This window comes from Typopeltis vanoorti, chromosome 1, assembly GCF_054136105.1.
Source record: "Typopeltis vanoorti isolate ZY-2024b chromosome 1, IOZ_Tvanoo_1.0, whole genome shotgun sequence".
NCBI classification, from domain to species: Eukaryota; Metazoa; Arthropoda; class Arachnida; order Uropygi; family Thelyphonidae; genus Typopeltis; species Typopeltis vanoorti.
Window position 1 is genome coordinate 67,409,078 of NC_143549.1, and position 16,390 is coordinate 67,425,467.

Here is a 16,390-nt window from a genome sequence, read left to right on the forward strand (position 1 = left end):
AAATTCGGTTAATTGATATGCATTTTAATAAGAACTTTCTTACTTTCTATGCATTTCACAGTGATCCTTAAGATATCCCTCCCCCCAGTTTTAGTACATGATGACAGCTGCTATTCAAAGATTTTACTGATCTAGCAAGTGGAGATTATGGATGCCTGTTCAGTTGAACAATGCCTTGAAGGTAGCTATGGTAAAGGTGGAAGGAAAGAGTATGTGAATTATGACTAATGTTTCAAATGAATGTATTAAAACAAACTCAAGTTCTCAAAATCAAATTCAGATATTCTGTGAATTCTAGCTCATCTTCAAAAATAGTTTGTTATAATGGGAGGCTTGTAAAAGTGAATTTCTTTTAGAATAGAACTGATGTTATGGAGATTTGGCTGAAATGTTTCAATTATGGGGGTGCTTAAGGGTCAAAGCTGTATAACTGAGAGGAGACCTCCACATAGCCTTTAAAGGAATGTGGAGAACCAACCAGGGCTTCTGACCTAATGTCCAATCCTCACCTTCTCGTGGTGCACCCTGTTGGGTATCTACTTTGATACTGAACGAACGAGGATGGGCTGGCAATTTGGGATTTAGCCGACCAAATTGTATTCTTATTGGTTAAACCAAAATAAAAAATGATGGTACAACATGACAAAATTTCATGCCGGCTGGGGCGTCGCCCGGTTAAACAAGGCCCCCGTTGTTTTCGCCAGGGAACCAGGGCGAACAGCGAAAAGTCAGCTACTGGAACAAATCTGAAAACAAACCCCAACTCAACATCACCAGAGTTAAAGATCGGTACTATCAACGTAAGAAGCCTGAATGGCAAAGAAATGGAGCTAGCTGAGGAATTAGATAAGTACCAGATCGACATAATAGGGGTGACTGAAACAAAAAAGACCAAAACTGGTGAGATCTTTCTGAGCAATAAATACAAAATGTTATATTCAGGCAATAACAATCAAGGAAAAGAAGGAGTAGCCATAGTATTCAACACAAAATATGAGGCTAATCTTCTTGAATGGCAGTCAGTGTCAAGTAGAGTGATGTGGGCAAACATGAGAATGGGGAACTGGACAATGAGACTTATTTGTGCCTATGGTCCCACAGAAGGTTCTACTAAGGTAGAAGTGGAGGAATTTTTTGAGGCTTTAGAAAAAGCAACTGACACAATGAAAAAGGAAAAGTTGGTCCTTATTGGGGATCTAAATAGTAGAGTAGGAAATTATTGTGAGACATACAAAAATATTTTGGGAAAATTTGGAGAAAAGAGCAAAGCTAATAATAATGGCAAATATCTGTTGGATTTCTGCTCAGGACATGGACTGGTTATTACTAACACCATGTTCCAACATAAAAATGTGCACAAATTCACATGGAGAGAAGAGGCTAGGAATAAGAAAAGTCTCATTGACTATGTTATTGTTGATAGTGATGTTTTCTCCCTGGTGCAGGACACCAGAGTGTACAGAGGATTTGAAATTGGAAGTGATCACTATTTAGTCTTGAGCAGGATAAAATTGAATTTCATATTGAAAAGAATAACATGTAAGAAAGTTTTAAAGCGAATAAAAGTTGAGCAGCTCTCAGATGTAAACTGTAGACTAAAATACGGAAATATTATTGAAAAGAAAATGAAAAAGTTTGAGAACAGGAATCAAACCTTGGAGATTCAGTGGCAAACTCTGAAGAAAACATTGATTGATTCTGCCAGAGAGGCATGTGGTGAGGTTGTGTGCAAAGATAAAAAAATCCGAACTCCCTGGTGGACACAGGAAGTTAAAGAGGCAGTGAAGGAAAAGAAGAAAGCATATCAAAAGTTCCTGGCAAATAAGTCAGCTTTTACTCTTACAGAATACAGAGACAAATGTAAGAAAGCTAAACAGTGTGTAAAACTAGCTAAACAAAAGTCATGGGAGGACTTTGGCAAGAATATAGAAAATAAATATCAAGAAGGTGGCAAAATATTCTGGAGGTTGTTGAAGAAGCTTAGGAATGGAGGAAAGAGTGCTGTAAAAGGAATTAGAGATGATAAAGGTGAAATGAAAACAGGAGAAAAAGATATCCTTGAAGTATGGAGTAATTACTTTGAAAAACTGCTAAATGAAACAAACAGTGATGACAGCACAGTGATAAAAAACACTGACCAGGCATGCAGTCAGGAATACATATCCATACTTGAAATAGAAAAAGCCATCAAAGGCTTGAAATGTGGAAAGGCAGCAGGAGTAGATGATATTCGACCAGAAATGCTGAAGTATGGTGGTATAAGAGTCTTACAGTGGCTGCACTGCATAGTTCAGAAAGCCTGGACAGAGGGACGAATTCCCGATGATTGGAGTAGAGCTCTCATAGTACCCATATATAAAAAGGGAAATAAAACTGAATGTGAGAATTACAGAGGTATTTCCCTACTGAGTGTTCCTGGCAAGATCTATGCAAGTATACTTGAGAAACGGTTGAGAAGAATTGTGGAAGAAAAGCTTGGTGAAGAACAAGCTGGATTCAGGCCAAATAGAGGCTGTCAGGATCAGATCTTCACTTTACGACAAATAGTCGAGAAAGCATGGGAATATAACAAAGATCTGTATTTAAGTTTTGTCGATTTGGAAAAGGCATATGACAAGGTGCCAAGAGAGAAGCTATTCAATACGCTGCAGTTATATGGTGTCAATGGGGCATTATATCAAGCAATACTTAGTCTTTATTTGAGTTGTGAGTCAGCAGTTAGAATTGAAGGAAGTACAGGAAGATGGTTTAATGTTAAATTTGGTGTGAGACAAGGATGTACATTATCCCCTCTGTTATTCATTATCTATATGGATCACATTATGAAGGAATGTGGTATTAAACCTGATATCAAAATTGGAGATGTTAATGTCAGCTCTTTGCTTTATGCGGATGATGTTATACTTCTAAATAAATCCGCTACAAGTCTGCAAGATTCTCTGACTAAATTGAATAGCTGTTGTAATAGATATGGTATGAAGGTCAGCAATAAAAAGACAAAGACAATGAAAATAGGCAGAATCATTGAAAATGTCAACTGTGTTGTGAATGGAGAACCTGTGGAACAAGTAAAACATTTCATCTACTTAGGCACAATTTTTACTGAAGATGGTAAACTAAATATAGAAATAGACAACAGAATCAGCAAAGCTGGTATCGTGGGAAGTCAATTGAATAAATTCATATGGAATAAGAAAGAAATTAGTCTGAACACTAAATTAGCTGTATACAAGACAGTGTTCAAACCAATTTTAACTTATGGATCTGAGAGCTGGGTCAGAAGTAAAACACTTGACCAAAGACTAGAGACCGCAGATATGAGAGTCCTGAGAAAGATTAGAGGCGTGAACAGATGGCATCAATGGCAATATCATATTAAAAATGAGGATATTAGGAAAGAACTTGACATTGTCAGCATCCAGGAATGCGTTAGCAGAGCTAATCTCAGATGGTATGGTCACTTAAATAGAATGGGAGAGGAAAGATTAGCAAAACAAGTGTTCTCTGCCAGGTTGGCAGGAAAACGACCCAGAGGAAGACCAAGATATAGGTGGATTGATACGGTACAAAGTGCCTTAGACGATAGAAATATAAGATCTGATAATGTTGGAGTCTTGACAAGTAACAGACTGATTTGGAGGAAAATAGTAGATAGGAAGTTAGTAATGATGTAATTTTTTCATGTAGTACTGTCATATCCTGTACACCCCTTGAGGGTAAATGGCAGGAATTTGATGATGATGATGATGATGATGATGATGATTGTATTGGGTAAGTTTGTCATGGTGAATTGACTGCATTAACCAACATATGCAAGCATACAATTTTAATGAGACTGATTTTATATCCAAAGGTCATTTTTACGTCAATTTATATTTATATGTTGTCTACATTTTTGGAACAGAAAACAGAAACAGATAACTGAAAACTTCAAACAAAATTTATAAAACCTAACCTGTCTTAAAGTTTCTCCTTCCTGATGCCTACTCGATGGCAGAACCCATTTATAATCATTTCCTAACTTTTGTTTTGTTATAAACAAAAGGTAACGATCCAATTTTCTCTCTAGAGACTTTTGATTATTAGATATATCAGCTTCTGTATCAACAATAAACAAAATAAAGTAATATATTTCACAATGATTAAATACATTTGGTTGATGTTTGGTTAAAATTAAAAAAAATAAACAATACATTATCCTTTCACTTTATTTTTCATTTTATGTGAACTTTCCTTCACTGTTACACAATATTAAACAATAATTATGTAAACTTTTATTTTATTTTTAACTTAAAAAAGGCAATTTTAGAAACTCAAGAAGTTATTCAGATTCATCTACACCAGGATTCTACAAACACTGATCAGATCATCTGGAGCACTTGCATATATATAAAGAAGTATGTTTCACTATATCTTATTACAAGCAAACTAGAGAATGATGACCAATTTAGAGCCATATGATTTAAAAAAAAAAAAATGAAACTTTTTTATACATATTAACCTCATATAAGAGAGTCTGCAAAACTTATAGTAGTGTGAGTAATCTGTATATATGAATAACCTAAAGTCCTTTTAGATTTCATCAGGAACTTAAAGTTGTGAGCCTAGAGTCCTTGGGTTGAAAGCAGCTATTGGCCTCAAATCTTAATTTTATTTGGCAGAGAACTGGTTGGATACTAAAGGGCTGTTTTATAAAGTTGGTAACCTAGTTCTTTAATACTGTTGATCTCTCAAATGGGAGGAGTGGTAATAACACTAAAAATCTACAGATGCTCATAGGAGATGAATACCTAGACTAGCTGGCTGATGTTGGCATCAATATTTCAGAGATCTTTAGTCCATTAATTTTTGTTATGGTTCAGATGACTGATTAAGACCACAAAATCTTCCTTAAATTAAACATTCATACCATGTTTTCCTATGAAGAATCGGGTATCTTTCCAGATGATAAAAGTTGATGAAATTCTTTCTATGCCACAACAGGTCAGGTTATAGTCAGTGGCTGGCTAAATAAGTTATTCTCTAGTTTATCAGTGAGGCTTAGCTTGTTTACTTGTACATGTGTTCCAGATGAATGTACAGTTAACTATATACACCCTCTGTCCAAAAATAAACAAACTTTTTGAAAACAGAAGAAACTAGTGGTGCCACCTGTTGCACCTTTTTGTTATTGAAAGCGGCAACCTTCATTAGTGTTGTGTTAACTGTTTATGACATTTGTTTCATTAGAAGCTGAGTTATAGTGCCAAGAGTGACAGTGTGTGTTTTGACAAACAGTCGGAAAATGAGTTTCAAACAGAGAGCTGAGATTGACTTTTGTGTTAAACTTGGTAAAAGTTATACCGAAAGGCATCAAATGCTTCAAAAAGCATACGGTGATGAATGCTTATCCCATACTCAAGTTTACGAGTGGTTTAAGCAATTTCAAAGTGGTCATGAGATACTTGAGGACGTCAAAAAGCCGGGCCGTCCAAAAACTGAGCGAAGTTAACATCCAAAACGTGTGTGATTTCATCAAAGAAAACCCGAAATCGTCCATGAGATTGATTGAAGATGAATTGGGGATTCCAAAATCAACTGTGCACAACATTTTGACCGAGAGTTTGGGCCTTCGTAAATTGAATTCGCGATTTATTCCCCACAAGTTGACTGACGACCAAAAAATGTATCGAATTGAACACTGCAAGGACCTAATTAAAACTGCTCGTAAGGAACTCAAACTTCCTTGAAACGATCGTTACTGGTGACGAAACATGGTGTTTTGAGTATGAGCCTGAAACAAAGCAGCAGAGTGCTAAGTGGAGACTGCCAGAAGAGGGACATCCGAAAAAAAGTCGCTTGGAGAAGTCAAAAGTAAAGACAATGCTGATTTGTTTCTACGATTCCAAGGGCATTACCCACAAAAAATTCATTCCACATGGCCAAACGGTGAATGGCGAGTTTTATCTTGAAGTTTTGAAGCGACTGATAGCGAGAATTCATTGCATACGCATGAATATCATGATGCAGGCAGCTGGTCACTTTTGCACGATAATGCATCATCTCATCGTTTGAACATTGTGAGACAGTTTTTGAGCAAAAACCAAGTTTATGTGTTGGATCACTCGCCATATTCACCTGATTTAGCACCATGTGACTTCTTTCTCTTCCTCTGACTTCATTTGCTGATGAAAGGAAAGCGATACAACACCATTGAAAACATTCAAGCGGCAGTAACCACGACCCTCAACAGTATCCCAAAAACTGATATAAAAAACTCATTTAACAAATTAATTGACAGTGTCAAATGCTGTATCGAAGCTGAGGGAGAGTATATTGATTGAAATAAATTATTTGAATAATTATAATTGGCCTGTGTTTTATTTTCTATCAAAAGTTCGGTTTCTTTTTGGACAGAGGGTGTACTAATTAAAGTTATTATTCAAATAGTCTCTATAAGTTTGTTCTAATGAACTATATAATCATCATGATCTTAAAAACTTGTGTTTCAGAAGGAAGAAAATTGAATTCGTAGAAGAGCACCATGGATTCAATAGCACTTCAAGTAATACTATGAAATCTCAAACAACAGAATGAGAAATTAGCAGTGGTTATTTCACTAGAAAGCAGAATAAAATATGAATATAAGAGGAACAACCGACCAAACAAACAAACAAAATAGGATGGTGAATGAATCAAATGCAACTGTAACGTTACTCAATATTAGCAATACTTCAAATATCATATCATCAGTTTCTGGTAAATACCCTCTCACGTGATACATGAAAAATAATACTTTTCCTATAGACAACTAATAATAAAAAAATAATATTTATAAATAACTATTAACAAATAATACAGTTTTCTATAGAAAACTTTCTTCCAAATTAGTGTATCATTTGTCAATCTCTGATCTGATTATTCTAAAGCATTCCTAACTGAATCAAACTTATCCTCCACACACACACACACACACCTATATCCTGTTTTCCCTTTGAGTTTTTTTTTTTAATTATTATCTTCCATTCTGTTTAAGTGATATCATCTTAGATTAAATTTAAGCTACATCATCTTCTCAGATTTGTTTATCAACGCCTGTCTAAGTGGTTAGAGAGAAAAGAAAATCAAATATGTGTTTCTTGAGGAACTGGGAATTGTATTCATTCAGAAAAATGGTATATTATTATTATTATTAGCCCAAGACCTCATGGAGTCAAAAACTCATCTGGGAGGGTCCTTTTATCACACACACACAGCTCATCATACCATGCCTTGAACACATTCAAACTCCTTGCAGACACCACACTCTCAGGCAAGATATTCCAATCATTTATAACTCTGCACGAAAAAAACCTGCCCCTCACTCCCCCTACTCACACCCTCTTTATACAGTATACAGGGATGACCTCTGGTTCTCCCCAGATCTTCCACTATTTTCTGTAGAACTTCTCCAGCATTGATCCTATAACAACCCCTTACCAAATTGTAGGTCTCTATCACATCTCCTCTCTTCCTCCTGTCCACCAGACTCTGCAAATTACATCTTCTCAATCATTCCTCATACTCGACATTTCAGAGGTCAGAAACTACTTTAGTCAATCGCCTTTGGACCCTTTCCAACATCTCTTCATCCTTCTGAAAACCAGGTGACCAAATCTGGGCACAATCAATAGTCCATGTGTGGCCTAATCAAAGCCTTATACAACGGAACAAGAATCTCCCTACTTCTACACATCAGTGTCCTCCACATCATTCCCAGAAGCCTTTGTGTTGTCTTCACAATTTTGGCTATGTTTCCCCTAAATTTCAGATCCTTATCCACTATCACCCCCAGATCTCTTATTTCTTCCAACAATATATCCTCACCAAGCATAAATTCTGCATCCCATCTTTGTTTTCCAAATTTTAAAACCTTACATTTTGCAACATTGAACTCACATCTCCATTTCTGTGCCCAATTACTCAATTCAAGTCTTCTTGTAAGGCCACAACATCTTCACTACTCTTCATGGTTCATCCCAACTCTGCATCATCTGCAAACAACTAAATATCTCCATCCAAATCTTCACCTATATCATTAATATACAAGTTAAACAGTAATGGCCCCAAAACAGACCCCTGAGGCACTCCACTAGTGACTTTCCTTTTCCTGGATATCGCTCCCCCATACACAACTTGTTGATACCTATCAGATAGCCAGTCTCTAATCCAATGCACTAATCTAATATCCAACCCCATCTGCTCTAGTTTGACTATCACCTTATCATGAGATACTCTATCAAAAGCCTTTGCGAAGTCTAAGTATATTACTGTATATCCTTCTCCTCTGTCCAAGGAAGCAGTCACTTTATTGTAATAAGTACGTAGATTACTAAACATGACCTCCCTTTAGCAAATCCATGCTGTCCATCAAAGATAATACGATTGTTGTCAACCCAACTCTGGATCCTAGTTCTCACAAGCTTCTCCAACAACTTAACCACAACACCTGATAGGCCAGGCCTATAGTTTGATGCTTGAGTTCGATCACCTCCTTTATGAAGATCATTGTTTCAATGAACAGGAGAAGATGGAATGAATGAATGACACAAATGAGAAGTTGTTTTGATAAGTTTGGAGATGAACTGTATAAGGATGTTGACTAGCAGATACCCATTTTTGTAAATGGTTAAAGTGGTGGAAGAATGGAAAGGCCAGTTCAGTGGAGCAGCATGCAAGAAAATACTTACAGAAAAGGCATAGTGCAGAACAAAGCATAATGAGGAAAGTGACTGGAGAGGGTCAGTGAGAGAAAGAGGAGGGGAGGGGGAATGAATCATCATTAAAATACTTAAATAATGCTATATCAGAATGTGTCCCTAATGTTCAAAGAATAAATAGAGAATGAGAGCATTGGATATGCATTTTATTATGCAAGAAACTTAAAAAATGATGTGCGAGGAATACTGTGTACAGAACGATGATGTTAGTTATGAAAATTATAAGGAACAAGCCAGAAGAGTTACAATCATTGTACAAAAAGCCAAGTCATATGAAAAGGAACTGGTTCTGCAAGCTAAAGACAACCAAAATAATTCTATCATTAAGCTGCAAGTAAAAGAAAGAATGAATGAATAGAAATGACTTCTATTGGGATTTATTGATCAAGTATTTTTTTAGAACAACTATGTTATACCAACTAGTTTCACCAACTGAGGCTGTTGGCATCTCTGATCACCCCCCACAAAGACAACAGGATGACACACAGTATATTTCTACAATCGTCATTCCATACGTGGGGGACAGTTTCTAATAAGGTTGCAAGTCTCCTCAAACTCCATAGAATAAGAGTGACTTTTACACCTACAGAAATGATTAGACAACTCTTAAGCTCTCCAAAAGATGGCCATCCTTTCTTCAAATATGCTGGAGTTTACAACATACCCTGCTCGTGTGGTTTAAATTACATCGGCCAGACTTCAAGAAGCCTTGAGATTAGACAACGGGAGCACATTAGAGACATTAATAACAATAGAGAAGAAAAGTCGGGTTTATCCTTTCATTTCTCAAGAACTAACCATATCATAGAGTAGGATAAAAGCACCATTCCTTACATAGAGGAGGATTTCTGCTCCCAAATTATTAAAGAAGCCACAACAGTTGCCTGTTCAGTACAAAACCTTAACAGGAACCAAGGATTAATCTTGCCTGAGATCTGGAAGACCCTCATTAGATCTCTAAACATACAAGAACTGAATTATAATGCCAATTATAGAATGTTCCTAAATAACAACAAGTGGAATCATACACGTGCTATGCATGTATTGTATGCATTCTGTTTTGTCAAATATAATTGGAATCAGATGATTTATAGTCTGTAACAGTTTTTAGCTTTAAGTGACTTATATCAGTTCTAAAAAAATACTTGATCAATAAATCCCAATAGAAGTTATTTCCATAGTTTTCGTTGTCAAGAAAATAACATTTTAACCAGAAAGAATGAATGTGGAGGACTAAGTCCACTGAATGCATACTGTATGCAGGTGACAGATGCAGAATAGATTGGTCAACTAATGACTGCCCATTTAGCTAATGACAGAGAGCACCCTGCAACTACTGAGTGCACCTAGCCGCAGGTTTGACAACAAGCTGCCATTTGCCCCATTCTGCTATGAGCATTAGTCATTGAGATACATCTGCTGAAGTGAGCACGTGCACAAGCTGTTTGTCGGATTAGTGACAAAGTGACAATAAAAGAGCTTGAAGAATAATGAGTGTATGTGTTTGTGTGTGAAATTTTGCTGCAAACTTGGTAAAAATTTTACAGAGATATTTCAATTGCTTAACCAAGCGTACGGGGAGGACTATTAACTTGGTGTATGCAACACTGAGCTCACTGCTATTTCTTCACTGAATGAAGAAGCTGATGTGTATGAGGAGGAGGAGATACTCTAGCTGTTACACAAACTCAATAAGAATTCAACAATAGAGGCTGATGGGATATCAGCACAGATACTAAAAGAGTGTTCAGCTGAACTAGCTGTTACTTTCACCAGACTATGAGTTTCAGAACAGGAAAGATTCCACAGGAGTGGAAAGAATGTATGAATACAAGGCATATTCAAAAAAAAGACTAACTCTTGATATAAAGATTATATTGCTCATTTTACAACATTTTAAGTACTGTCCACCTTCAAAATAGTCCCCCTCTACACTGCTCCCAATATTTCTTCCATTGTTAGAATGCACTTTCTGTGATGGTGCAGAGTTGTCTTATCGCACTTTCCTGAATCTCCTCTATGGTTTGGAAACAACGTCCTTTCAAAGTGGTTTTAAGTTTGGGAAACAGGAAGAAGCCTGCTGGGATTAAGTCAGGAGAATAGGGTAGATGGGATACAATGGATGTCTGATGTTTTGCCATATAACTGAGGATGATGAGAAGTTGCGTTGTTGTGATGCAACATCTGTCTGGTTTTCCCACAATTCAGGCCTTTTCCCGCGCACAGCATCCCTCAAATGCACTAAACCTTCCTAGTACAAATCTTTGTTTACTATCTGACCATGTGGTACAAATTCATAATGGACAATGCCTTTCCAATAAAAAAAAAAAAAACACAACCAACATCACTTTGATTGACCGACTTATCCATTGACGATTAAACCACCCATAGCACTGCATTCAGCTCATACAGTCCTCCCCGTATGCTTGGTTAAGCAATTGAAATTTCTCTGTAAAATTTTTACCAAGTTTGCAGCAAAATTTCACACAAAAACACACACACTCATTATTCTTCAAGCTCTCTCTTTCATTGTCACTTTGTCACTAATCCGATGAACAGCTTGTGCACGTGCTCACTTCAGTGGATGTATCTCAATGACTAATGCTCATATCAGAATGGGGCAAATGGCAGCTTGTTGTCAAACCTGCCGCTAGGTACACTGAGTAGTTGCAGGGTGCTCTCTGTGCCAGTTGGCATGCTATTTAAAAAGTTTGGTCTTTTTCTGAACGCCCCTCGTACATATGTACATTCTTTGTACAATGATACACATGCGTCTGGGCTCCCTCCCTCTCTTTCCCCTTTTCTTCTCTTCAAATGGAGTATTTGGACACGCATCACAATACACTGTAGGTTTGTTTTTTTTTTTTAACAGAAAGAACCAGTATTTTAGAGCATCTTCCTTTCAATCTTGGGCTTAGTCCATGATACACATATCCCATTTTAGTGACTTTCAGCGTATAGAAGATTTGAAAAAAAAATTCTCTTATTTGTCAGCTGAAAATCCATAAATATTGTGTTTTTCCTTATATTTACTTCATATAGTGTCTAAGAATTTAGAACTGTTCTGGCACAGGAGATGAAAACAGAACTTTCTGCACCACTTCAAGTGCATTGCACAAACAATCAGCAGAACTGCTCATGTTATTCTTAATCTATTACATAATGGAGCTTTATTCTTAGCTAACTGGTCTCTTAGTCTTAGCCTATGCGATGCGATACATCAGCAGGGAGATTTCTTTTACTACATATAAAAGTGTAAATATTTTCCTCCTGATAAGATCAGATGAAGACAGTGCTTGATTTTAATTGAATTATATTCATAATAGGCATCTCTATGTGCCGGCAGAATTCAAATATGATTAAAAGTAGTTTCAGCGCAGATTTTTTAAATGCAAAAGAATATTCGAGCTTAGCAGTGAAAAGATTAATGTCATTCTTATAATTATTTTCTGATTTATTATTATTATTATGCAGTACGAATAATAAAATGTCACATATTTGAAAAGAAATACATTTACTGCTGTTTGATATTATGTAGCATTTATGAAGTGGCTATACTTTTATTATTGTTACATGGTAAAAATGTATATGTGCATGCTCCCAAAATGAAATGTTTTTAATTCTCTTGTGAACAATTTTGAAAATGAACTATAGTCTGAAATAACTGTAGTTTAAATAGGCAGTTAAATCCTTTCCCCACCCCCAAAAAAAGTTGAAAGCTATATAACACAGCTGCACTTTTTTTCCACGATAACTATCAGATGATTTATAATTTGTTGATAACAAAACTGAAGTGGTAATTATTATCCTAAGAAATTATTGACTAGATATAAATTAGACAGAATTAGTTTTGATAAAAATATTTCATTAGTATTTTGTTTCAGAAGTATACTCTTTTGAGAGGGAGGGAGGGAATTTAGTATGATTTCTGAAATATGCTCTTTCTCAACAGTAGTGAGTAATCTTGGTTAGCTTTCAACCTACTGCTAGAACAGAGAGGATATTAGCTGGTATTTCAAGACAGTTTATTTCAGAATTGGCAACCAGCAGCAGTAACATTTGGGAGAGTTTTTTTTAAGGTGGGGGGGGGCCCCCAAGTAACATTCACAACTAAACTTTTTTATGGCATAAATATAAACAATTTTTATATAAGAAGTCCATTTGTAAAATTTAGAATAATTTCAGCAAATAGCCGAATAAGTGATGAAAGAAACTAGAGAGAAAAAAAGTGATGACTTAATCAAATATGAATTATAAATGAAATAATAGACTCAATACTGAAACATGAACTACTTCCTGTAAAAATTTTCAAAACAGTGGAAAATTAAACAAAGAGTAGTTATTTATAATTCAGTTTCTGGTACAGAGATGGATGAGAATAATTGTAAAATTTAGAATAATTCAGCAAATAGCTGAATAAGTGATGAAAGAAACTAGAGAGAAAAAAAAAAGTGAAAAAAAAAACAAAAAAACACAAGCATAAAGTTTGAAGCAATCTACAGGGTGGCTCAAAATGTACCTACCAAGTTTAAATCCAATTTTCTCTGCAATTAGCTAGTATAATTAGAAAAAAAAACTTTACCGACACGTTATAGCCATCAAATACAAATGGCTTCATGGCTATAATGTGTCGGTAAAGTTTTTTCCTAATTATACAGCTAATTGTAAAAAAAATTGGATTTAAACTTGGTAGGTACATTTTGGGCCACCTTTATATAAGATACGTTTTTGACATTTTCATCATATCTATCTACAGCAGTTAAGCACTAGATATTATTACTGAACTGAGCATTCTATAAAAATAAATAAATAAAATTCATCTGTTTTCGTTTTAAGCTAAAAGTCAAGGAAAAACTGAAGTCCTGAAACATTACTAGATATAAATTTCTGATATTAAAAAAAAAAAAAAAAGTCTCACAATCAGAAAGCAAGTAATGCAATTAAACATTTGTTGTTCATGAAAATGGAACACATTTCTAAAATTGTAAGCATGATGACATCCACATATAAAATTTTGCAAGGGAAAAAAAAAAAATTCAAATAATTGTTATTATTCATTTTTTTTTGTTGAAATCATGTTTTTAAAGAGGTATTGACTATGTTTTTCAGTTTTGTAGAGAAGGGATTAAAGGCAGCAATCTATTTTTTCTGATATCCCTTTAATGTCTGGAATGACTATAATTTCACTGTACTCTATACTATTTCTTTTTAAAGTGTAGTTTTGTGAAGAATTTTATGGATGGTATTTTTGCTATAATCACTGTTCATTAACATATTGCTAATACTTAATTCATGCTTAAGAGCTTTGCTCATTAGAGCAAACTTTTATTGCTCTGTTTTTGAGTGTTAATGACTCCAAGTTTATCCAGAAATGGAAGTGAGATTTGGTTTTCAGTTTCAATGGTAAATTGCAAGCATTTATGTTGTTAGTTCAGATGGATGATGAAGGTATTTAAAGTTTGGTAGCCATTTTGCTGTAAAAACTTTAAATATATCTAAATATTCCACATATCTAAACTACAGTGTAGGTTTTAAAGAAGAGGAATCTAGAACACATTACTCAAAAACTTCCATATAAAAGTTGGCAACAGGAGGAGATAATGGCAAGCCCATGGTTATACCTTCTTTCTGTAGGTAAAAATTATTTTGGTATATAAAGTAAGCTGAACCGTATGTGGACAAAGAGAACCATAATATCAGGCAGCAATTTGTTTTTCAAGAGAAGAATTGTGTCAATGATGGGACATATGAAAATGGCAGAAATGTCTAATAAATTATCTTTGCTGAGAGTTATGTTTTTAATTTTGTTTATGAAGTGTTGTATGCTGTTTATATACAAGGCAGAAATTACCTACCAACTCCAATCTGCTAAAGCAGCAGATTATATTGTTGATGTACTTTAAGAACACCATAAATTCTAGGAGAGTATGTGTAATGTGGTAATAGCTTTTTTTAACAGCATCTGATGGCCAAGAAGCAACGGATTAAGTAATCTAACAGTTTTCTTTTTAATCCCATTAGTTGTATTACAGTTCTCAAGATGATAAGTATTGCTGTCAGAGATTAATTGATTCATTTGATGAAGCTAATTTGATTTGTTCAAATGATATCCTTATAAGCTTTAACTTAATAAATAACTACAAATCCCTGGCTGTTGTGAAATGTTTAATTTTTTTCTTCTTTTTTTAATATGCTAAATAACTTCCTGAAGTTGCTGCCAGCCATATAGACAGTGAAACATGTCAGAGAAATACATCTAGTGTTAATAAATACTATTGGTGGTGGTTGGCGGAAGATGGTATTGGTGTAGTTGCAGTTCGGTATAGTTGGTGGAAACGGAAAGTTGTAGAGCAGGTGCTCTCCCTCGATGAGTCACTGGACTCCCTGGAGGTGTCACATAATAATAATAATAATAATAATAATAATAATAATAATAATAATAATAATAAAAACATCTATGAGTTAAAACTTGATCATTTATTAAGCTAATATAAATATACTATTAGTGAATTACCTAAAAATCCTTATCAATGTTTAATGATTTGATGGCTGTTAATTCTGTTTTGGTGAGATTGTTACATATTGCTTTGGTATTATTCGAAATGTTATGAGTTTCTAAACACAGTTTTATCAGCTATGTTAGTTGAGAGAAATTTAATTCACTTTTCAATATGGTATATAATATCCAATTTATTAATAGTTCTAGGTACTACTGCAAAGTTTATGCCTTTATTGAGTAGTAAAAGTTCACTATTATTTAAGGTGTGACTGGAAAGATTGATCACATGGCAGTTCTTTGCAAATGGTTGGTTACTCCTCCTCTCTCTTGTTCGCAGTTGATTGTGTCTAGATTTATTCACTGGGGAAGAAATATTCCAATCTGTTTCATTTGTATGATGGTTGTTTAAATCTTGCCATTGTTTCGGTCTATGAACTTTGTTATAAGCCTTTCTTTATTACTTTCCAGAATGTGTTTATCTGAGTTGTAAGTGATCCTTTCAAGCACATTCCAAATATCAGGATTTTTATAACCAGGCAGTTCAGATTTTAAATTCATAATGTGATTTTGAGCCAGTACTAAGTTTTTGGGGACTATTTGACTTTGTTCCCTAAGTACTGCTTTCTCTGTACGGGTATAGATACAAAGTGCTTTAGCAGAGGTGAATTTCTTTTTTTAGCTTGATGCAGTTGGAAATAAGAATGCTTCTCAACATCTTTTTAAAAATGCAACCGATCAAAAGTGAAACATGTATCTTTAGCTTACCATAATGAATGCAATGCTTGATGAGTGTAATAGTTAAATCTCCATGGATATGATCCTTTCTTTCATAGTTACATGGAAACCAGTATTCACTGTAATAAAATACAATAATTTTATTATTCATTATAATAAAATTACTCCACTGTGTTAGAGTAATAATTTTGATTTAATATAAACAAAAATAATTACCCACCATTTCAAGCTTCATATCAAGGTCATCTGAAGGAATCTTCATATCAAGAAATATAGAGCAGAAAACATAATATACAAAGAACCAAGCTACATTACAATACATATAGCAGTTCAAGTAACACTAATTTGGTCAACATCCTACACCACTGGCAAAGCAAAAAAAAGGTACTGGTGGTGACCAATACTGATCCTATCTGAA

At 34.8% G+C, this 16,390-nt stretch overlaps 1 protein-coding gene across 2 annotated transcripts in view; it reads right to left on the bottom strand.

Annotated features, from left to right (window-relative positions):
• The window catches only part of mRpL46 (mitochondrial ribosomal protein L46), a 77,451-nt gene that overhangs the window by 39,977 nt on the left and 21,084 nt on the right, over positions 1-16,390 (bottom strand). For both annotated transcript variants that reach the window (XM_090390974.1, XM_090390973.1), the window contains exon 4: positions 3,956-4,098. In XM_090390974.1, coding sequence (XP_090247100.1) covers positions 3,956-4,098 — 143 coding nt within the window. The remainder of the gene's footprint in view (positions 1-3,955; positions 4,099-16,390) is intronic.